Source organism: Takifugu flavidus, chromosome 19 (assembly GCF_003711565.1).
Source record: "Takifugu flavidus isolate HTHZ2018 chromosome 19, ASM371156v2, whole genome shotgun sequence".
Classification (NCBI taxonomy): Eukaryota; Metazoa; Chordata; class Actinopteri; order Tetraodontiformes; family Tetraodontidae; genus Takifugu; species Takifugu flavidus.
This window is the reverse complement of record NC_079538.1, coordinates 7,990,917-8,012,994: the sequence shown is the minus strand read 5'-3', so window position 1 is coordinate 8,012,994 and position 22,078 is coordinate 7,990,917. Positions and strand designations below refer to the sequence as shown.

General features: G+C 46.5%; 3 protein-coding genes and 1 long non-coding RNA gene across 6 annotated transcripts; 3 read left to right on the top strand and 1 right to left on the bottom strand.

Moving 5' to 3' along the window:
• Positions 1 to 5,655: 5,655 nt before the first annotated feature.
• On the top strand, positions 5,656 to 11,863 carry gata4 (GATA binding protein 4). The gene is made up of 6 exons (XM_057016685.1): positions 5,656 to 6,379; positions 9,882 to 10,048; positions 10,153 to 10,278; positions 10,594 to 10,675; positions 10,754 to 10,890; positions 10,967 to 11,863. Exons 1-6 carry the CDS (start codon positions 5,857 to 5,859, stop codon positions 11,090 to 11,092), a joined length of 1,161 nt encoding a protein of 386 aa, XP_056872665.1. The 5' UTR covers positions 5,656 to 5,856; the 3' UTR covers positions 11,093 to 11,863.
• Positions 11,864 to 14,109: 2,246 nt separating this feature from the next.
• fdft1 (farnesyl-diphosphate farnesyltransferase 1) lies at positions 14,110 to 19,189 on the top strand. Of its 2 annotated transcripts, XM_057016683.1 has the most exons (8): positions 14,110 to 14,354; positions 15,712 to 15,809; positions 16,527 to 16,710; positions 16,817 to 16,945; positions 17,114 to 17,305; positions 17,512 to 17,688; positions 17,889 to 18,041; positions 18,110 to 19,189. In XM_057016683.1, the coding sequence occupies exons 1-8, from the start codon at positions 14,256 to 14,258 to the stop codon at positions 18,335 to 18,337; spliced, it is 1,260 nt and encodes a 419-aa protein (XP_056872663.1). In that variant the 5' UTR covers positions 14,110 to 14,255; the 3' UTR covers positions 18,338 to 19,189. The 2 variants fall into 2 exon arrangements, with proteins under 2 accessions (XP_056872663.1, XP_056872662.1); XM_057016682.1 differs by lacking the exon at positions 14,110 to 14,354 and having other exon boundaries at positions 15,097 to 15,809.
• A 126-nt stretch (positions 19,190 to 19,315) lies between these two features.
• LOC130515979 (cathepsin B-like) lies at positions 19,316 to 21,809 on the top strand. Of its 2 annotated transcripts, XM_057016688.1 has the most exons (10): positions 19,316 to 19,420; positions 19,699 to 19,852; positions 19,925 to 20,010; positions 20,290 to 20,404; positions 20,493 to 20,608; positions 20,798 to 20,883; positions 20,949 to 21,092; positions 21,181 to 21,297; positions 21,365 to 21,493; positions 21,601 to 21,809. In XM_057016688.1, the coding sequence occupies exons 2-10, from the start codon at positions 19,736 to 19,738 to the stop codon at positions 21,675 to 21,677; spliced, it is 987 nt and encodes a 328-aa protein (XP_056872668.1). In that variant the 5' UTR covers positions 19,316 to 19,420; positions 19,699 to 19,735; the 3' UTR covers positions 21,678 to 21,809. The 2 variants fall into 2 exon arrangements, with proteins under 2 accessions (XP_056872668.1, XP_056872667.1); XM_057016687.1 differs by having other exon boundaries at positions 19,699 to 20,010.
• LOC130515980 (uncharacterized) lies at positions 20,494 to 21,494 on the bottom strand. The gene is made up of 3 exons (XR_008947317.1): positions 21,373 to 21,494; positions 21,133 to 21,286; positions 20,494 to 21,006 (listed from the first exon to the last, which is right to left on the bottom strand). It is a non-coding gene; the product is annotated as an uncharacterized LOC130515980 (long non-coding RNA).
• Positions 21,810 to 22,078: the final 269 nt, after the last annotated feature.

Below are 22,078 nucleotides of genomic sequence, written 5' to 3'. Positions count from 1 at the left end.
TGTGTCAGCAAGAGGCGGAGGAGCGAAAATAAGCCACTCGGAAAACAACGGTCTCCTTCTTTCACGGCTTTTTAAATCTCACCCTTTCCTCTCGCTCTGTCAAGGCCGTCCTTTTCTTCCTCCTACTTTCTTGGTCCAGAAGAGGTCAGAGTGAGAAACACACACACACACACACACACACACACACACACAACACACACACACACAACACACACACACACACACACTATGGCCATTACAAATCTTCTCCCCCTTATCGAGGACACCGCGCTGATAAGCGTGTCTCCACTCCCCATCCGACCGATCCATCTCTAAAAAACATCTGAGACACAACCAGGAAGAATGGAAACATATACGTGCGTGTGTGTGTGTGTTTATGTGTGTGTGTGTTTTTGACAGAGAGCTTTAATGCTCCCTGGTTACTGTAAATCAGCCAGAGCTGATATCTGGGTTCCCTCGGAGGCCTCGCCGATGCTGGGGAGTGATAATGAGCAAGGTTTAGATGACACGGCCGGTGTTAGCGCGGACGTGTTTGCACGTTTTGGGAGTGCTGCACCTGCGGCTAATGATGTGAAACTGGCCCAGTCCGTCCACCACGGGCCTCCACACACTCCCCTCGCATCACACCCGCACCTGCTGACGCTCACACACGCTCACACGCGCTCACACACGCTCACACACGCGCACACACGCTCACACACGCGCATATTCCGACAGTAAATCCAACTTTATCTGTAGCCTAACTGCACATTTTCCTCATTACATCTTTCAGGATGTTTTACGGGGGACAGTCTGACATGAACATGTCTGCGGGAAGAAGGTTTTAAATATGTTTATATGTCTCCTGTTTTGTCAGGGGCCTCAACCCCCGGATCTTGATATGAAAAATATGCGACATTCCTTTGATAACAGGCTGCTGCAGCTAATTAGCTTAGCTCAACCACAGGTACCTGGTGGATAGAGTCTTTCTAAAGTCACCCAGCAGTATTTCCAGCAGCTAAATGTTCCCGTCTGCTGGGAGTAACTGTCACATTCCTGCATCCGCCTGTTCATCCGCCTGTTCATCCGCCTGTTCATCCGCCTGTTCATCCGCCTGTTGAGTTGCTGGAAAGATCTCGTGAGGATTCAGGCTAAAGCTAATATCTGTGGCAGCTGATATTAGCTTGTTTCCTCATGGTTCTGTACACAAAAGTCCGAATACACGTCTGGACAAGACTGGGAAAGAGATAGGAAAAGTTGTAACCACCCCTAATGGCAGCACAACATCTACGGAAGTCGGCATAGCAGCTATATGGCAGCTATATGGCAGCTATATGGCAGCTATATGGCAGCTATATGGCAGCTGTACGGCAGCTAGATGGCAGCTATAGGGCAGCTATATGGCAGATGTATGGTAACTGCACGGCAGCTATAGAGCAGCTATATGGCAGCTGTAGGGCAGCTATATGGCAGATGTATGGCAGCTGTACGGCAGCTATATGGCAGCTATGTGGCAGCTGTATGGCAGCTGTACTGCAGCTGTACGGCAGCTGTATCGCAGCTGTACGGCAGCTGTATGGCAGCTATATGGCAGTATGTATGGCATTGTGATGGACTCTGGGATGTATTTCACACATGAAGACGTTCTGTGTTTATCAAAGTGGATGGGAAGAGATGTTTCGCATCTCTGTGCATATCAGCATTTGATAAGAGGCAGCTCGTTAAGAGCAGCTGCTCCAGATGTGGGAGCATTTCCAGTGGACGTGCACGTCTGACAGCGAGCGCCTTCATCTTCCATCGGATCGAAACCCCCCTGGAAAAGAGTGGTTTCTTTAAAATAAGCGTCGATGACGGAACACCTCTGCGTAGGTCTTCCTGGTGGATGTGCGGGGGCCACCGGGTCGGGCTGGGCTGGGTCCACGGTTCCCACAGCCAGTGTGGAGGCAGCCGCCGCTGCGCTATCAGCCTCCGTCTCCGGCCGCCCGTCCCCCCCCCCCGCCCCCGGCCCCAGCGGGCCCCCCTGACGTCAGCCCTGGCCTGATAACGGCGTCCGCGGCAAGCAAGCGGCAGAAGGGGAGGGGGGGGTGGAGATGGAGGGATGAGGTGGAGGTAAAGTGGCCGGCAGGGAGGGGGGGGGGCAGGGTTAGACTAACAGAGCCAGCGGTGGATAAGACCCTCCGACAGATAAGGGGGAGCAGAGCGTGGAGCCTCTTTTGTTTTCCACCGCTCCTCCTGTCTGCTGGCATCGCCCCACTCCTCCTCTGATATTCCCTCATTCTCTCCCCGCTCCCTTTCTTCATTTGGTTTGCTCCTCTCCTCCGCCGCCCCTCCAGGAATAATCCCTCTCTTATCGGAGGATGTCTCTGGTTCCAGGAACCTTTTCTCCTCCGGCCTCCTCGTGCTGTTTTGCTTCTCTCACGGTATTTCCGAGGGAGGGCGGAGCTCGAGTTTGACTTCACGACGTTACGGCTGTGGCCAAACGCTCCCGGGCTCCTCTGCTCCTTCTTCCCTGGTCCCACTCCGCATCTTCCCGAAGCTCCTCCGTGACCCGGAGGTGAACTTTGACTGAACCTTTTAGAAATCCATTGTTGTGATGATGTCACCTCACCTTTACCTAACCTGAGTCTTGGCCCCTCCGTGCCCTCCCATGTACAAACAAACAGCTTTCTCTTCACCTGCCACATCACCACAGCAGCGTCGATGCACGAAACGCCATCTTAGTGTGTGTGTGTGTGTGTGTGTGTGTGTGTGTGTGTGTGTGTGTGTGTCCCCTGTTTGCTCTTCAGGCCTACGCCAGCACACGGACTTTGGCCGCCTCTTATCACAGGGAGAGGTTCTGGGATCCCTGAGGCTTCGCCGCTGCAAACACGCTCACGCAGGAGCACGCACGTGTGCTGTGAAACATGGCGGTCGCCGTGCCGACGCCCAGCTGGAGCGATACCGACGCCTCGTAACGCCGTTAGCTTGCTGGCGAGGCCTCTGCACGTCAGCCGGGGCTGGAATTTCCACCACGTAGAGTAATATTGTGAGTTTTGAGGTGAGGGAGCAGCTTTCCAAACAGCAGAGGGCATCAGAACAAAGGGGGGCTGATAATTGAGGTCTTATCGGGGGTAATTGAGTGTCCTGTGATGTGTTTGCGCTGCTCTTCAAACAGCGCGATCCAAGAATCCAATTCAGCACCCGAGGCCGTCACAAACGGCGTCCAGCAGCCAGGTGGTTAATTATTTATTGGAAAACAACAGGTAACACACTCCTAGCTGAGTGTGTGTGTGTGTGTGTGTGTGTGTGTGTGATGCTAAAGGTGTCTCTCTCACCTTAGCCGAACAAACACACTTAAGCCGGATCCATAACACAGAAATAATGAGGTAAACCATGCACACGATGAACATGATTTGAATGAGTGTGTGTGTGTGTGTGTGTGTGTGTGTGTGTGTGTGTGTGTGTGTGTGTGTGTGTGTGTGTGTGTGTGTGTGTGTGTGTGTGTGTGTGTGTAGACAGAAAAACATCTGAAAATCTTGGGGATTTTGGGGGCGGCCATATAAACTCCAGCCTGTTTTTTGAACCTGTTTTTTCGGGAGGCCAAACATTGATTCGCTCTGTCTCGTCTTGATCATCGTCACCTGAGTGGATCCATGATGATCAATCTGATCAGATAACGCGCGATAAACTGATGAGGTCAGCAGGAACATGTGCAGGCAGCAGGAACTTTCCGCTGTCGTAGCAAAACAGCCTGTCAATCGCCAAATCGATGAGTCCAGTTGTGTGTGTGTGCGAGTGTGTGAGGGCAGAATATTCTGCTTCCTGGGTTTTCCTGCTTGTCCATTGAAGTCTTCTTCCTGGAGCCAGGAGTCTAACTGTGTGTGTGTGTGTGTGTGTGTGTGTTGTTTGTGTGTGTGTGTGTGTGTGAGAGAGAGAGAGAGAGGAAGAAGGGCCAAAGTAAGTCGACGACCCCAAATGATTGAGTCTTTAACCCAGCCAAGACGGGGACAGTTTTCCTGGTGCCTGTGTTTAGGACACACACACGCACGCACACACACACACACACACACACACACACACACACACACACACACACACACACACCAGCATCTCTATCTTGTCCTTCACCCAACACCTCTTCATTCATACACAATGAAAACACGCACAATTAGGCATGATGATAAACACATCGCGCAGGCGCGCGCGCACACACACACACACACACACACACACACACACACACACACACACACACACACACACACACATTTTTCATGTGCTCTGGCCTCTGTCACTGTCAGTGATACAGCCTGGCATGTGCAAACACACACATCAGAACACATTCAGTACTGTACAGGATGAACTGGGTTTTGGGGGTTCTGCTGAACTTCTCACTCTTATTGACCAGATGAAAGGGACCCAGAACCAACACCCACCCAGAACCAACCCCCCCCCAACCTTCCCGTAGGTCTCCTGACTCCCCTCCACAGACTGGACTTCTATACATTAACTGCAAACCATAAACCCCACGAGCTTCCCCTGACTTTGGCACCGCTTTATGATTTGAGAGCAAACATGGAGCCACTCCCAGATATTATTAGTGGTTCTGTTATCAGGCTGCAGGTTACACATTGATGACGCCCCCATCGTCCTTATATTGGGGGGGGCAATCAATATTGAATAAGGCTGCAGGTTGTTGTATTCACTATAGATAGATAGATAGATAGATAGATAGATAGATAGATAGATAGATAGATAGATAGATAGATAGACAAAATACTGAATTGCGTTGGAATGGGCTGAAACACGCACGCACGCACACGCACGCCCATTGGCGGCCCTCGGAGTCCCATAATTCAGTGAGTGTGTCCGCGGGAAGTGGCTGCACAATGCGGCGGCCTGGAGTGTTTACGTGCACGGGTGTTGATGACAGGTATAAATCTGCCCCCCCCCCGGCACAACAACAGCCGGACGCTTCCGACAAGCAGCCATAGATCATCAAACCCGACAAAAAGAGGAGGGGGGCGAATAATTAATATTTAGGAAAGCAACGGATGTTTTATTGAGTTATTTTACATCTCTGGCTCATAACGACACCTAATTCAGAAGATATTATGGATAGATCAAACGAATATTCATGGAAAGAATTTAAAGAATAATTGTTTATTTTTAGGGAGTTCAAAATGACACGAATTCGCATAATAATAATAATAATAATAATAATAATAATAATAATAATAATAATAATAATAATACACACCTTCTAAAATAGGTGACCATCACATACGCGTTTATTTTTAACTCTCGTAAGGTTAGATAACTAATTTAACTCATTTAGTTTCACATTAGGTCCATTCAGAGGCTTTATCCAGACCTGGATTCGTTCGTGTAACATTTGTGACTGAAGCCTGATTACAGAAGATCTTCGGTAACTTTTTAAGGCCAAAAAAGGAGAAAGAAACAGAAATATGTTCAGGCTAATTTCATTTACGTTTTATTTATTGTAGCGGATTTAACAGGAGAGTCATTAAATGCTAAAATTACAGATGGTGTCTTGCAAAAGTCCAGATAGGATCTAATAAAGAATGTGTTATTTGTTTGGTGTGAGTGGGACAACCTTTTTCCACGTTTGAGGTGGAAGAGAGGGAGAGAGAGAGGGAGGGGGATAATAACAGCTGCTTCTTGATCATAGGTAGTCTATCGCCTCTCACTCCTCCTCCTCTCTCCCGGGACTTCAGACTATTCCCAATTTTCCCAACTTTGCCCGATTGTTGCTCTCAGCTGTGCGGATTTACGCGTCCAGCCCTTGGTGCGTCCATCTCAGCCAGTCTGCGTAGCTGCAGCCCCACTATCACTTTCTCTTCTATCAACACGGATGTCCAGCTTCAAGGAGAGGATATGTATCAGGGTATAATGACAAGCAACCACGGACCCCCTTCCTACGAGGCCGGTTTTCTCCACAACACCTCGGCTGCCACCTCTCCGGTTTATGTGCCGACCACCCGGGTGGTCACCCCCATGATCCCGGCGCTGCCTTACCTCCAGACGCCCGGTGCGTCGCAGCAGAGCAGCCCCGTGTCGAGCCACTCCGCCTGGGCGCAGCCGGGCTCCGACTCGGTGTCCTCCTACAGTCACTCCCCGGTGTCGCCGCGGTTCGCCTTCTCCACCAGCCCGCCTCTGTCCTCCGGCGTGGCCGCGGCGCGGGAGACGGCGGCTTCCTACACGAACGCTCTCAACATCTCCGCCAACGGGAGGGAACACTACGGGCCCCGGAGCCTCGGCGGCTCCTATCACAGCCCTTACACGCCCTACATGAGCCCGAACGTGGGTGGGACGTGGCCGGCCTCCCCCTTCGACAGCCCGGTGCTCCACGGGCTACAGTCCGGCTCTGCTACCGGCGCAGCGCGGCACCCGAACATCGGTGAGTGACTGAAATCCAGGTCTGTTTTAGTCCATTTACTGAATAACTGTTGAAATCATCAATGGCGTCAACTGACATTTAAAAAAATGATATCATCATTATCATTATCATTTAATTACCACAGAAACATAAAGGACGTGAAGGTGGAAGCTTCACCCTGTCAGTTGTTTATCTTATTTATGGCATATTTGTGTCATAAATAAGAGAAGAATGAAGGGAACTCTTAAAAAAGATAAATAATTACTACTAATTATTACTCAGTACTCAAAATAATGCGGCTTGAAAAATGATTGGTGGGGAGAAAATAGAGCTGGATGATTTCTGATTTCTGATGATTTAAAGTTGTTTTTGACATCTGAAATATAGAAAACACAAGCAGATCTATACGTCATAAAATGTAGATCATGCTAATCTAAGATACATGGGGATGGATTAGCATTTTAAAATGAGGAATAACCCAAAGATCCTGCTTGAGATTTTATTTTACAAATGAACAAAAATCTTGGGAACATTAGTCTCTAATTTCCTGAATTTCGAGACAGGTTCTCCTTTACTATGACTTGTTTTACAATGATATTTTTAATACTCAATCGAATTTTTTAAAAGCGGAAATAAACTAAAATGAAGGTGGCGTGCGCGTTTTGCCTCCATTGAAAAGGCTCCCCGGGTAATTAAATCAAAGTTAACTGATGTCATTTTACTTTGTTTACATCAACTACACCAATAACTACTTTTACTGTTTGCTGAAAAATAGAATATTCGCGGATTTACTCGCCTATTTAGTTTCCACATAAATATTAGCGAATGCGCGTTGGGCCCGCTGATACATTTTAGTCTAAATCAACACGAATAAAACGCAGAAACTTGGTAAAGAAAAATGGATGATATGTTTTAAATGGTTGGGTTTCGAACCATCCAGTTAAGGGACAACGAACAAATAATTTCAACCATTTAAAAGAAGCGAGAAGAAAAGTCCACTAATAAGAATTTCTAATTTCATTCGAAATAAACCCGCGCTTCTCCGGGGTTTTTTTTTTGGAAGTTTTTGGAAGTTTTACTGACAGATGACCTAAACGAGGGACAGAAATCACGTTTCCAACAACAATTTCGTGTTGTCAGATTCGGGTCATGTGACCTCAGGAAGAGGTCAGCTCTGGTTTTAGCTGCGAAGTATTTCGGGGACTTTTTTTTTTTTTTTTTTTTTAAAAAAGAAAAGAAAGAAAATTGGGGATTTTAGGTTGTAGTTGTTGCTCTTTAGAGTCGGCGTCTCCAAAACTGTCAAAAAAAGAAAGAAAGAAAACTGTTCCCTGTCTGCTGAGACTCAACTATTTCCTTGATCAGCGTTATTGTCCCGCACTTCTTGGTTTTCCTACCGGCAGACGCAGCTTAATAAAACCAAACGCTCACCATTAATAAACCCCAAAAACAATCATCCATGCAATCATTCTGGTTATCAGCTCTTTCTCTGAGCTCGCTTCAATAAGTTCGATGCCCAGAGCCTCGAAGCTGCAGGAGTGTGCCAGATAACCGCATTGATCCGGGGTGACCTCCTCATCTGATCACAATCGCCTGTTTGATCACTGATGGAGGACAAACAGCCTTCAGCTTATTGTTTCTCAGCTGCAAATTAAATCAAATGTTGCTGTTTGATTAAGGGGCTGTAAAGTGATGAGAAACTTGGGATTATCACGCGTGTGAGGTCCTCCAGCAGGATTCAATTTAAACTCACCATTATTTACCAGTGTGAAGCCTTTGGACAGAAATATATCGGCTGGATTATGGTTCCTAAATATCAAATACTGCGTGCACATTTGGCGCACATTTGATCCAAAGAGGCAGAAAGTTGTGTAAAGTGTAATATAAGGAAATCAGATACATTTGAAAAATATATTTTTTAATATCAGTATTAGCAAAACACGAATTTAAACGTGAGAACTTTCATATAAGAATGATTTTCTAACACAAATATATAAAAAATATTTGAAGTTTCATAATGACAAAAATATAAATGTATAAAAAGTGCAATATTAGAATGCAAATGACTAATAACATAACTATTAATTATAGTTGTTTGTTAAGAAAATATAAAAAAAAAACCAAAAAACATTGTGTGTGATGTCAGATGACGAATTATCGAGTCATTTACATCATTTTACAATTTTGTTAATATTCTTCTCTGGCTTTCAGTTATTAAACATTTTCCTCATGTTAAATTGCGTAGCTGCCAAACTCTTCCAAAATATCCCGCAAAATAAAGCTGAACTGAATAAATATTAGTGCGTGACACGTATCAGATGGACATTTACGTATTTTCTCACCTTTGTCCTCTTTAGCATTATCGTGACTGTTTTAAAAACTGGTTTTCTGATAACCACACATTGGAAAAAGCAGGAATTCTGCTGTTGTGTTGGCTATGATGGGCTGGCTCAAGGTTACCTCGCCCCATATAAGCTCTTGTTTTTCTCGCAGACCTTGAGGCTCTCAGGCAGATCCTCAAAAGAATGAAACAGCTGGGCAACAGGAGCAGATTGAAATCTGATTTAGCGCTCCTCACTGTATATTCCTGAGAATTTGACAGGGTTTAAGAGGCTGGCGCACCGTGGGCCGCTGGTGTCTCAGCTGTATGGAGAGCAGAGACAAACTGTCACGTCTCCGCAGCAGATTGATGCCTCCTTCCCTCTAAACGTCTAAGTGGTTCTTTGGAGCGGCTGCTGAGTCCCTGATGAGAGAGATATGACACAGAGGCCCTAGTTGAATATGATGGAGCTCTCTTCCATCTCTATTTCGAGCCCGGTTTATCTCATGAAACAGCGAGATAAGGAGATTCCAGAATGCAGCTGTGGCGGCCTGTACATGGCGCCCCCCACAGGCTCAGATATGCCACTGCAGCTGATAGTCAGTTTATATCTATTTATTTATTTTGTGGCAGCATTAAGATACTAATTGATTTTGGGGAAAAAAGAATATTGTTTCATCGGTACCTTTTGAGACAAATAACTTGATTATCATAATTCATTGGATTTGAAACCTTTTTCCAAGTCTCTGGGAAATAAACTTTAAAAGCTCAAATAAAACTAGACTATTTTCATTGGAAATCTCTGAATTTGCTAACTCCATATGCTAAATTATTGTTTAGATCTTAAAACACCAGATGAAAAACAAACTTTATATTATAAACTTTGCTTTATGACTTTTAAAAAGTCACAAAGCAAGTTTAAAGTTTTTGTTTGTTTTTTTTAATTTTACATCATACGGCAGGGGAGAAAGTTCAAAAAGTCTCATTTGTATTTTCGTTTGTTTTAAACATGAATCAGCTTCGTCATAGTCAGGATTTTAGGATAACAATTTCATCTTGTCAGTCTTGTTTAGTCTTTTTACTTTCCCATTCTAAAAAAGCTTTTAAAAAAATCCGCATGTCTGTGTAGAGAGAAAAGCCTAAAATGAAAACTGGCACTTAAACTAAAAAGCTGAATGATGCTCTTCATCTCTTCCTTGTCGTCAGACCTATTCGATGACTATGCTGAAGGCCGAGAGTGTGTCAACTGCGGGGCCATGTCGACGCCCCTCTGGAGGAGAGATGGTACCGGCCACTACCTGTGTAACGCCTGCGGACTGTACCACAAAATGAACGGCATCAACAGACCTCTGATTAAACCTCAAAGACGGCTGGTGCGTGACAGAGCAGGACTCACCACGATGATGGTGACCCCCCCGAGATCTCATCCTTTAATCATTTCCCCAACCAACGTGTATGGGATGTTTTGCCTCTGCAGTCTGCCTCGAGGAGGGTGGGCTTGTCCTGCACCAACTGCCACACCACCACCACCACCCTGTGGAGGAGAAACGCAGAGGGGGAGCCGGTGTGCAACGCCTGTGGCCTCTACATGAAGCTGCACGGGGTGAGACGTCCCAAACACTGCTGGCTCGTCGACATGGGTTCTAAATGTCACATAAAAAGTGTCAGCGTTCAGAGAATAGCACTGCCCGTTTGCTTCAACGCTTATCGGCCTCAAACGTAAATACAGAGAGGATAAAGCTTTTATTTTTTTTAATGTGTAACCCAGCAAGCTCCCAACCGTTTGAAGATGAGATGTTTTAATCTCAAAGAAACGTCATGGGGTTAAAAATGAGGCTCCCCAAGACAAACTTTCCCAGACGAAATGGACAATCCGTTTGTTTAAACGTTCTTTTTCCGCTCGTTTCTGTCCTGGCAGGTACCTCGACCTCTGGCTATGAAGAAAGAGGGAATACAGACCCGCAAACGCAAACCCAAGAACCTCAACAAGGCCCAGCCCGGTGAGCTCTGCAGCATGGGGTAAAAACTCGTCCTTCTGACTTCAGCCAGTGTCTGAGCAGCTCTTTGGGGCTCTGCAGGGACCCCGGGCGGTGAGGGGACTCCCGTCACTCCGAGCAGCACTCCCCGGACCTCTGCCGCCTCAGAGGAGCCTCGCCACATCAAGACGGAGCCGGACACTCACAGCTTGTACACACACCACAGCGCGCATGCACAGGTGGGCCACCATGCGGGGGCGAATAGCTTCCCTCACGTTTTAGCCAAATACATCATGTTTTGACTCTTTCCTGCAGATTTCAGCCCTGCCTGCCTACATGACGACCCACGGTGGGGCCATTCCTCTAAAGATGTCTCCTGGGGGCCACAGTGGCTCCTCTGGCTCCAAAGCCGAACCCTGGAATAGCCTAATCCTGGCCTAAACAGCTCAGTGATTGCTGATGAAGACCACCCGAGACTGCCGATTCACAAGTGGAGCGTGACCACGCCAGTGGATCCAGGGTGATCCACTGGGCCCGGGTAGATGAAAACAACAGAACTCCGCAGACCACCAGCAGCCACTTCCCACCCCTTAGTCATTTAAATGTCGGGTTTCATCCTGCCGTGAATGCGATTAATCACCAAACATGTCAGACACTGTCATATTAGTTGCAAGAATGATATAAAGGAGGTAAAAATATGCTTTATTGCAAGGAATGCAGAGTTATTTTGAGCCTTGAACTGTCAGCCAATCAAATTTGTCTGTGACCCCCCCAACAGGATTAATGCAGACGCCGTCACTCCTGGAAGCAGCTCGCCGGCGGCTCGTTGTGTTTGCCTTCGCGTACTGTGTGGGTTTGTCCTTTCAAAAAAGCAAACGACATGATAAAATGCAGCTAGCGGGTCGTGCAAGATAAACCATGTAATAACTCACACTGGTGTTTCACCATACACGCGCAGAACTTCCTAAAAAGCCAAAAGATGCTGGTATTTATTATTAAAGACACACAACTGCGTTTTTATGACCTATGTGCTGAAGGAGTCAGTGCGAGATGATGGGTGCTGACGCCTGTGACGGAGGGAACGTGTAAATGTGAGCTATAGCAACATGTAATTACTGAAATATATGAGAATATGTGTAAAAACTCCACTCCAGTATAATTGTAACACACCATTTGTGACATATTGTAAGTAAATTCACATTGTGAGACGGTTGTCTGCCGCACGTTTTCAATCCTGCGCTGAAAATCGAAACTTCCCAACATGCAAATTTGCGACATCTTTGCTAAAAACCCGGACAGCGGATTGGTCAAAGCTCCTCTCTGATGAACTCAGCATCTTTCTCCTCCGCCGTCTCCTCCCAGCGCCGCCGAAGCGTCGACCTTGGGTGACCCCCAGATGTCCAAATGTGAGCCTAAAGCGCAAGCAGATGATGTGCAGCTTCAATGTTGCACTTACTTACTGGGCGAAGTCCCCGTTGAAGAGCGCGCAGGCGTCTGAAATGCCTCTTCCACCCGGGGCTCGCTCAAGTTTTATCACAAGGAAGGTCAAAGGTCATCGGAAATGTTTAACAGCAGAAAACAGGCTTTCATTTAAAGGATTTCCTGTCTTTTCCACTGCTTTCACGTAGCTTTGGTGGTCTCTACTCTAGTCTATACAAAGCAGGTGTTTAAATCCCTGAACAGATTTTATTTAAATCCGTTGAATCCCCGACATTTCAAATAACCTTTATGAGTCTTTACTCCCTTCCTGTTCCAACACCCTCGAGCTTTCTGAACCTCAGCATGCACGGTTTAGCTTTCCTGGCCAAACGGGGGCTGTTCTGAGTAAATACGGCTGAGACGGCGTCCGTCTCCAGAAGTTCCTGGGTTTGTTGAATCACAGCGTCCTCACTGTGCTCCCTCGGCTTTTATCAGGAAAATAAGGTCCATAAAAGAACTCCTCTGGTTTTTCAGTGACGGCCCAAGAATGCTGCTTATCTACGAAGCCACACTCCTCAGTTACGTCAGTGGAACTCCAAAAATCTTCCGTTGACCTCATCACTGAGGAAAACGTCTTGGCTGTCTGACCTTCAGATGCTCCATTACTTTGCTAATAGAGTATTGTGTATCGACCCAGGATGTCAGCACATGAAAGAAGCTCCCTCCCCCCCCGGTGTCTGACTCCATTCACACATTTTTCCGCAACGCGACAGCTCGTTCTGATATAATTGCATTATAAAGCTTAGAACACAGTAGCACCTCCATGTAACTATGCAATAAAACTGTAAAATGAAGTAGATATAGTGGACAGGAGACACGATCATCACACTTGGTTTGAAAGAGTACTTTGAACATCAATATTGCATCAAAATACAGCAAAACAATAACATTTTGAAATGCCACATTTGATGAATAGATGATTGCTGTTCAGCAATAATTGATTACTTAGAGCTATTTCCAGGATTCAAATCATGCTAAGTTAAGCCAAAAATATTGTAAGAAATCAACTTCACGACCTTTGACCTACAGTATGCTGTAAGTCTGGTTCTGTCCGGTTCTGGCCACACTGCCAGTCTGACACCGGTCCAGGAACAGTTTCTTCAGGCACACTAAAGGACTCTGATGGATCACCAGATGCCTACGGCTCAACCTGCCCAGTTTCACCACCAGATGAACTCACCTTGAAAGCTCCATCCAGGTTCATCAGTAGCTGACTAAAGAGCACGTGTCTGTCTCTGTAGAGGACCACCCTGTTATCCAGTCCAACCAGTTCCAATGAGTATGCAGGAAGAAATATGTTTTTAATGAAATGACTGGTTTTAAAAATGGAACTCATCTATTGTGTTGCATCATGTTTCTACAGTCTGGAACAGACAGTCTTTAACACAAAGTCTATTTATTATCTTACTTTTCTATAAACCATAAACCAACAAAGAAGAGAGTGGAATGAGGTGACTGTATAGACTGGAATGTTAGTTATACTCTTATCATTCTTCCAGTATGGTGAATCAAGAAGAAACTATTCATACCATTATTGTACAACTATTTCATCCATCCAACTGCATTTATTCATACATTTAAGTTTTTAAATACATATTGTGTACAGAATGTTTGACTACGAAATATTCTTATGTGCCTTAAAATATACGTGAAAACAGACAGGAAAAAACGTGTCGATTATTTATTAATCAGAATTACTGTATGCACGAGAATTATGAAAAAAAGTAAAATAAAAGAATACATTTCATATTTCACAGTGTAAAACGCACCACACCATCCATAAACGGGATTATATTCTGTTGATGTTCTCAATCTTTCGGTGGATTATATAATTTGATCTGGACAGGTACAATTTCTCCTGTCTGATTAACCGACCAATCACAAGCGGAGGCGGGACATCACACCAGATGCTCCGGCCGCTCATTGGACCATTTGCTCTAAGGCCATGACAGAACAGCCAATCGGAAGCGTCAGTCGATCTGACGACGCGCGTGAGCAGGCGCAGCTCCCTCTTCGCTGTTGCCACCGCCGCTGCTGCTGCTGCATCCCGGCGTCGCGTCGCAAGGTGGGGAGCATCTCTCCAGATCTCTGCTCGGCACAGTAGCGACAGACCGCGGGACGCGCGATGGACATCCTAAAGTCACTGGGACACCCGGAGGAGATCTTCAACCTGGTTAAATTTAAAATGGGGGGCTGCAGCGCCGTCATGCCTAAATTGGATTATGTGAGTAAACCGACTTTATGCTAATACATTTTAGAAAAAAGTCCACGTGAATGTGCAGGCACCCGGAGACATGGGTGGATTCGGATTGGAACTTCGCAGATGTGTTTATTTTTACACGCCACACTTCCCTGTGCACCACGCGCACTGCGCGCATCGGACAGGCTTCCTCCTTTATCAGCAGATGCCTGATAATTAGATCTGTGAACCATCGCTGGCTCCTTTCACACCGGCGGACATGACCATTGACGTTACATAATGAGCTTGGGGCTGTCTGTCAGCTCTGCGCATGTTTGACGGATAATCCCATTGATTTATCCCGCAAAGACCTGGAGACAACGGGGGCCTTTATTTCCACTGGTTAAGTAAAGGGCATCACGCTTTTTATGTGACGTACATGTTAACCAAATCCTGCGTTAGCTTCCCCTTTTAGGCGAAACTCAAAGGAACGAAAAGTAAATGAAACATCCACATCCTGAAACCAGAACTGCCAAATAATACCCGGTTGTAGAGGTATTACACCTCTATCAGCGTGGCCAGCAGATGGACACACATGTCGTAGATATGCGTGAGCCTCAATTACCTATATTGATTGATTCTTCTCTTATTTTTTAAAACTCAGAACTTTCACCCGCATGAATTTGAGCTGTCAATAACCAACAGGAGCCACCAGGGGTCGCACTTGACTGGAATCTCAGACGTTCGTCAACTAAATAAAAATATAAATATAAAATAAAATTGAAAGTCACTCATGCAGATGTGATATGGATAAATTACCAAGCTGCAGTTGCAAATAACTCAACACAAAAATGGTCGCACGGTCTGTGCCACAAGCAGGTTGAGCAACATAGGAAAAGTGTTGTGGTTTTTGTGTGGCTTTGTAAGCAGGCGGGGCGTCAGAAACACAACAGCAGATCTACAAACGCTCTGCGCGGTCCGCGTCGCGTCGCGGCGGATCCAGAGGCGTTGAAGATCCGCGGCGCTCTTGTTTTTAGCTCGCGTGCGTGTCCCCCCCAAACTGTTTTCACCTCGCGTGCCCTCTGCATGGACCGCGCGCTGCAAACGCCCCCACGGACCGCGGCGTCGACATGGACTGTAGCCGAGTATAGCTGCGAGGTCCGCGGCGAGGTCCCGTCAGGCTGCTCACATGGCCGGAGCTTGTTGCAAGTGTACGGCCACGCTGTCCGTGTTCAAGCGCTCTCTCTCGGTGGCGCCGCGGGGCTGCAGCTCCGCTCCTCGGTACCAGCTTGCGGGCTGGAGGCTCGGGGAGAGGGGCCTACAGGAGGCCTCCCGAGCCTCCAGCGCAGTCAGACCCGCCGGCTTCTACCGACACACGGCCTCTGTTTGTCTGTCCTGTCAGGAGTCCATGAGCGAGAGCCTGCGGACCTGCTACGTGTACCTAAACCAGACGAGCCGGAGTTTTGCAGCGGTGATCCAGGCGCTGGACGGGGAGCTGAGGTGGGTGACATGAGCTGGGCTGCAGGTGAGGAGGGGTGTGTCTGCAGCGGCCATGGGGGCCCTCTCAGTGGGCAGCACCAGGGGCGGCGGCTGCGGTGCTTCCCCTTTTCTATTGTTTTTGCAAAGAGTTCTTCCCCATGTCAAATCGACTGGCAGCAGAGTCACAGAAACGTGATTTGTCAGGATATTTGCTCAATATTTGTTGCGTTCTTTCATCTCTAGAGTGCCTATGGGAGAGTTTAGACGTTTAAATACAGAAGAATTCCCCCCAAAATTCATAATGCACACATCAAATTTAGAGGAATGGCAGATTTTGTCTTTTGCTTAATTATACTAATTCAGATTTAGATTTATCTTGCTCACAGAGATAGTTTTTTTAAATGAATTAAGTCTTTTCCAGATGTGCTGGACTGAGTGTTTACATTCAGTGAAATCTAAAAGCCTTTATTCCATTCAAATCAATTTTGTGATACGTTTATTGGAGGTCAACCCGTGTTCGATTCTCTGGGAATCTTCAGAGAAATTGCTGCTGTTCATGTCTCGGGTCAACAGAGATAACAGCTGAATGTAAATACAGGCCTTCGTGTGTTTCTGGCCGACTTCTACACATACGGGTCAAAGGGAATTCTCAGCATATAGACAAAGCTGATCTGAGGTCTGAAACCTTTTGCTATTTTCGCCGGTCCCATGTTTCCTTCCCTGTTTTTTCTGATGCAGACACGCAGTTTGTATTTTCTACCTGGTGCTGCGAGCACTGGACACGGTGGAGGACGACATGAGCATCCCTCTGAACACGAAGGTCCCGATGCTGAACGATTTCCACACGTACCTGTACCAGCACGACTGGTGCTTCACAAAGAGCCAGGAGAAGGACCGGCAAGTTCTGGAGGACTTTCCCACGGTCAGTCATGCTTCAGTAGTTCCAGATTACATGACCGACTGACTCGAATTCGTGTGAATTTGCCACTCGTGTTCGTGTCCTGTTTTGATCTGCTCGTGTGCTGCAGATATCACTGGAATTCAGAAACCTCGCTCAAGATTACAGAGACGTCATCTCTGAAATATGCCACCGTATGGGAGTAGGAATGGCGGAATTCCTGGAAAAGAAAGTGGGATCCATGAAGGAGTGGGACCTGGTAAATGGCTGCCTGATGTCTCCATAGAGGATGAAAATATCTGTAAACTGTCTAATATTGCAGCATCTCTCTGCTCTTCCAGAAACAAACACTACATTTCTTTCACCATGTGTTTCATTGTGTGTTTTCCCACATTTCTGTTCACTCTGCGTGTTTTATTCCCGACAGTATTGTCACTACGTGGCAGGGCTGGTCGGGGTCGGGCTGTCTAAGCTGTTCTCCGCGTCTAAGCTGGAGGACCCAGAGGTGGGGCAGGACACCGAGCTGGCCAACTCTATGGGCCTCTTCCTCCAGAAGACCAACATCATCCGAGACTACCTGGAGGACACGCAGGAGGGACGTGCCTTCTGGCCTCAGGAGGCGAGTTTGCACTCTGCGGCGGCAAATATTATCTTCATTTTTGTTCCAAACTTCACAATTCTGCCTGTACGATCGAAACAAAACACGCAGTCCTGCACCCGTGTATACTTAAATATTTACCCATGCGTTATCAGCAGAACGTGACTGAGAAGAAAGGATAACTGTTTGAAGCACACAGCTCTATAGTCTTCTGTGTCTCCGTGCAGGCCTGGAGTCAGTTTGCCGGTCGTCTGGAGGACTTTGCCCAGCCGCAGAAGCTGGACTCGGCTCTCTCCTGTCTCAACCTGCTCGTCACTGACGCGCTGCAGCACGTCCCGGATGTTATTGCCTACCTGTCGCGCCTGCGCAACCAGAGCGTCTTCAACTTCTGTGCTATTCCACAGGTGCTCACTGATGTTATTGCTAATTTAGGAAGATAGATGTTACATGGAGTCCCTTCTCTCCAAGTATAGCAGGTTTTGGCTCCACGTGACCTTGGTAGCCGGTTGTGGGTCGAAGTGGAAAGATAAAAATATTGTTGACCTTCGTCCTTTTGCCTTGAAACAGTGTCTTTCTGACTGCATGTTGTTCTCCTCTTGACCAGGTGATGGCGATAGCGACACTGTCGTCGTGCTACAACAACCCCATGGTGTTCCAGGGAGTCGTGAAAATCCGAAAGGGACAGGCTGTCACGCTCATGATGGACGCCACCAACATGGGAGCCGTGCAGACCATCATTGCTCAGTACAGTCAGGAGGTCGGTGTCTTCTTCTGTGGTCATTTACCTGCTATGTCGGCTCGTTATAACTCAGTCTACCTTCGCAGATATTCCAAAAGGTCTCCCTGACTGACCCGTCCCGGGACAAAACCCTCCACATCCTGACTGTCATCCAGGAGAAGTCCACGTTGTCGCAGTCCAGCCTGCCCTCCAGGACCCACCACCTGTCCCCCATGTACCTGTCTGCCGCCATGCTGCTCGCCGCCCTCAGTTGGCAGTACCTGAACACCACCGCAGCGCAGGCTCAAGGCACCGGGGACATGCAGGGACAGTGAATGCATTTCCCCTCACCTTTTTCCTGTCCTCACCTGGAAAGCACCTCTGCTCACTCTGGAGGTGCGGCTCTCCTCAGACTTACCTGAAGCACGTTGTCCGTTTGCGATTGCCCAGGACACCATGAGACAAAGGGAAGCTTCCGTATTGGACTGGGTTCATTTAGAATTGGGATTTATACGAAGCCAGCCCGATCTGGATGAATGATCCACCAACGGCGTCGTGTGGTTACAGTCACCAGCAATAATGGCACAAAGAAAACATTTCAGGGTGTTTGATGTTTATGTGTATTGTCTTACTTTGTTGTTTCGTCTTAGCTCATTTGAAGCAAATTTGAGTGGAATTTTTCAGCATGTTTTAAAATTAAAATCATTTCCCCCCATTAGGTTTGCGACAGAGTGCTACCATGCATTTAGAAGTTAAAAGAACTAATCCCCTTTCTTTTTGGTTAATGTTTTCCCAGGTCAGATATTGTGCTGGCTAAACCACTCATGAATTGTTACACTGCTGTACTCTTTAATACTGGAATTTTGCGTCGGCATAATGATGACAGCATCGATTGGTATGGTAAAAAGCTTAATTGCATCACTTCACATTCTGTAAGAAATGGGAGAAACTTGTTGCAATTCCAAGGTGCTTTTAAAGTGAGAGACAAATCAAAATGTGTAATTTCATATGGAAGGAATACATATTTAGATGTTAGCTGAAGTGCCCTTAACCCGGCGTTGGCGAGTAGAAAAGCTGGTGCTCTGTGACTTTGTACAGAACCAATGGGGAGTTAATAACATTGCTATGTAATGTGAAATGTGGATTTGTACATAATAAAATCAAATAAAGATAAGTTAAATCATGAATGTTTCAAATCCATGTGGTATTTCTTCCCCCCCCCCGTTAGTTTCAGGTCATTTTTAGGAGGTTTTAACCTTTGACTCGATGTTTGGTCACTCACATGACATTTCAACTGACGATGCAGTCATCCTGAAGTCATGTGAACTCTTAAACCTGTAAAAGGAAAATGCAGAATGTGATTCCAGGTGTTTCATCCAGTCAGCAGGAGGAATCACATCAGAGAGACACTTAAACAGGTAAAGAGATTCTGAAAATCTTATTGAGATTTTAAACAGAATAAAACGGCTTAGACAAGAGTGCAAACAAGGTAAATTCTATTCTGATTTTACACAGAATCACCCAGGTTGGACCAGATTGCAAACAAGCTCTAACAAGCTTTTCTTTTAATTTTGAATCATCTTAAAACATGCAAACTGCTCTAATCTTCTGAATCCTGTTTTTGCTGAGCCATTGATGGAATTTTGACCTAAATTAGCTTCCATTCAGTTTTGTTCCTTACTATTGTATCTTTCAGCAACAATAGTGTGTGAAAGCCTGAGCTGTCCCGCAGGATGCGTTCGCTGGCCCTCCTCTGTGCGTTCCTGGCTCTCTCTGTGGCCTCTCCCCACCTCCCTCTTCTCTCCTCTGAGATGATCAACTTCATAAACAAAGTCAACACCACCTGGACGGTGAGCGGGTCTAGACAACCCACAGCTGCAATCAGATCTCCCTCAGATGTTAATTCTGCTATTTCTACTCAGGCAGGGCAGAACTTCCACAACGTCGACAGCAGCTATGTGAAGGGACTGTGTGGGACGTTCCTGAAGGGCCCCAAACTGCCACAAGTGTAAGTTTAATTTGTTAAAAAAACAAGATTTTCCTAAAATAGTTCTCTTTCATGCACATTACATCAATGGATTTCTGGTGTAAAGGTTTCCTCTTCTTTTGCTACACACATAAAGTGACTTCTTACACACTCATTGCAGGACTTTTGCTCATATACCAAACTATTTTTTACACCCCACACTAAAACCAGCAGAAATGTGGGTGTGTGAGCGTCTCACATGTTTACCCAGGTGACAGTCAGCTGACAGCTCATATCAGCTGTGCTCATTTTCTCCTGCAGGCTTCACAACACTGAAGGAATAAGGCTCCCAGACAGTTTTGATGCCCGCAAGCAATGGCCCGACTGCCGGACAATCCAACAGATCAGAGATCAGGGATCTTGTGGGTCCTGCTGGGTAAGGGTGACCAACACGCAGACAGACCCAAATGGGAGTTACTGCTTATCTGGTGTAAATAAATATTAATTTTTGCAATTTCCCGCAGGCCTTCGGAGCAGCTGAAGCCATATCTGACCGGCTGTGTATCCACAGTGGAAGCAAGATCTCCCTGGAGATCTCTGCTGAAGACCTACTGTCCTGCTGTGACGAATGTGGCATGGGGTGAGTCTCCGAGGCAACCGAGGGAGAGTAGGAACATAAAATGGGTTACCAGGTGGATAATCTGGTAATCCCAGGACTGTAAAATAATAACAGGGAGCCTTGTGCAAGAGCTGCATGATGGGTTTAGCTTCAATTAGATGTAAGCAGTCTTCAAATAAGAGGACACTGACTGACGCTCTGGTGGTGCAGATGTTCCGGTGGTTATCCCAGCGCTGCCTGGGAGTTCTGGACAAAGAAAGGTCTGGTGACAGGCGGACTGTATGGGTCAGAAGTCGGTAAGTGGAACTGGAACTGGACACGGCTGTTAAGGTTAAACCTGAACTCCACCCATACTTGACAGGCTGCAGACCCTACAGCATCGCTGCCTGTGAGCATCACGTGAATGGAACCCGTCCACCCTGCCAGGGAACGCAGGAGACCCCCAAGTGTGAGAAGAAGTGCATTGATGGATACCCCACGTCCTATCTAAAGGACAAACATTTTGGTAATAGTGTTCAGCCTGATTTTGTCTGCATGTTTCTCACCTTGGTTCAGTCACTGATGCCATTTCTCCATGCTTTCACCCCCCTCAGGTAAACGCTCGTACAGCCTCCCCTCCCAGCAGGAGCAGATCATGACTGAGCTGTACAAGAACGGGCCTGTGGAGGCAGCTTTCACTGTATATAACGATTTTCTGCTCTACAAGACAGGTGAGGATGCTACAATGTTTATTTAACCTGAGCTGAATCCATATTTTAATGCTTAATGTTGCTGTAGGTGTTTACCAGCATGTGACAGGGGAGGTACTCGGCGGTCATGCTATCAAGATCCTTGGGTGGGGGGAGGAGAATGGGACGCCATACTGGCTGGCTGCAAACTCCTGGAATAGCGACTGGGGAGATAAAGGTTGGAGAAGAAAAGTTTCTTGACCAGACATTTGGTTAATTTCAGAACAAATACCTGATGCAGTAAAGAAATATTTGCATTGGCTCATATTTTCTGTCTCAATTCAGGCTTCTTCAAGATCAAGCGAGGAAACGATGAGTGTGGCATCGAGTCAGAAATGGTTGCAGGAACGCCTCTTAACTAAATAAGAGAGTCCTCTCTACCTCATCAGCTTTTGCTTAAAATCATTAGGATGATCTCTGGTTTCTTCTGCAGTAGATAAACAGCTTTCACATAATTGATGTGCAATAAAATTAACGATTTGAAAGAAAAAGAACGTGTAACGTTTTGAATGGACATGAGTTCTTATATGGGGTTTGTAACATTTGGTGCTCTTGTGTGTTTGTCCAAGCAGGGTAACTGTAGAGCGTCGAATACGCTGTAATTAATAGCTGTAAAAATTCCATAATAAAATACTGTTTACACGCTTGTTCATAATCATTTACCCAAGTACGATAGTAACTAAATGCCTCAGAATGTAGAAAATCAACCAACGCAAAACACTTAAAACTGCTACTTTCACAGTTAAACGCTAGATGGTATTAG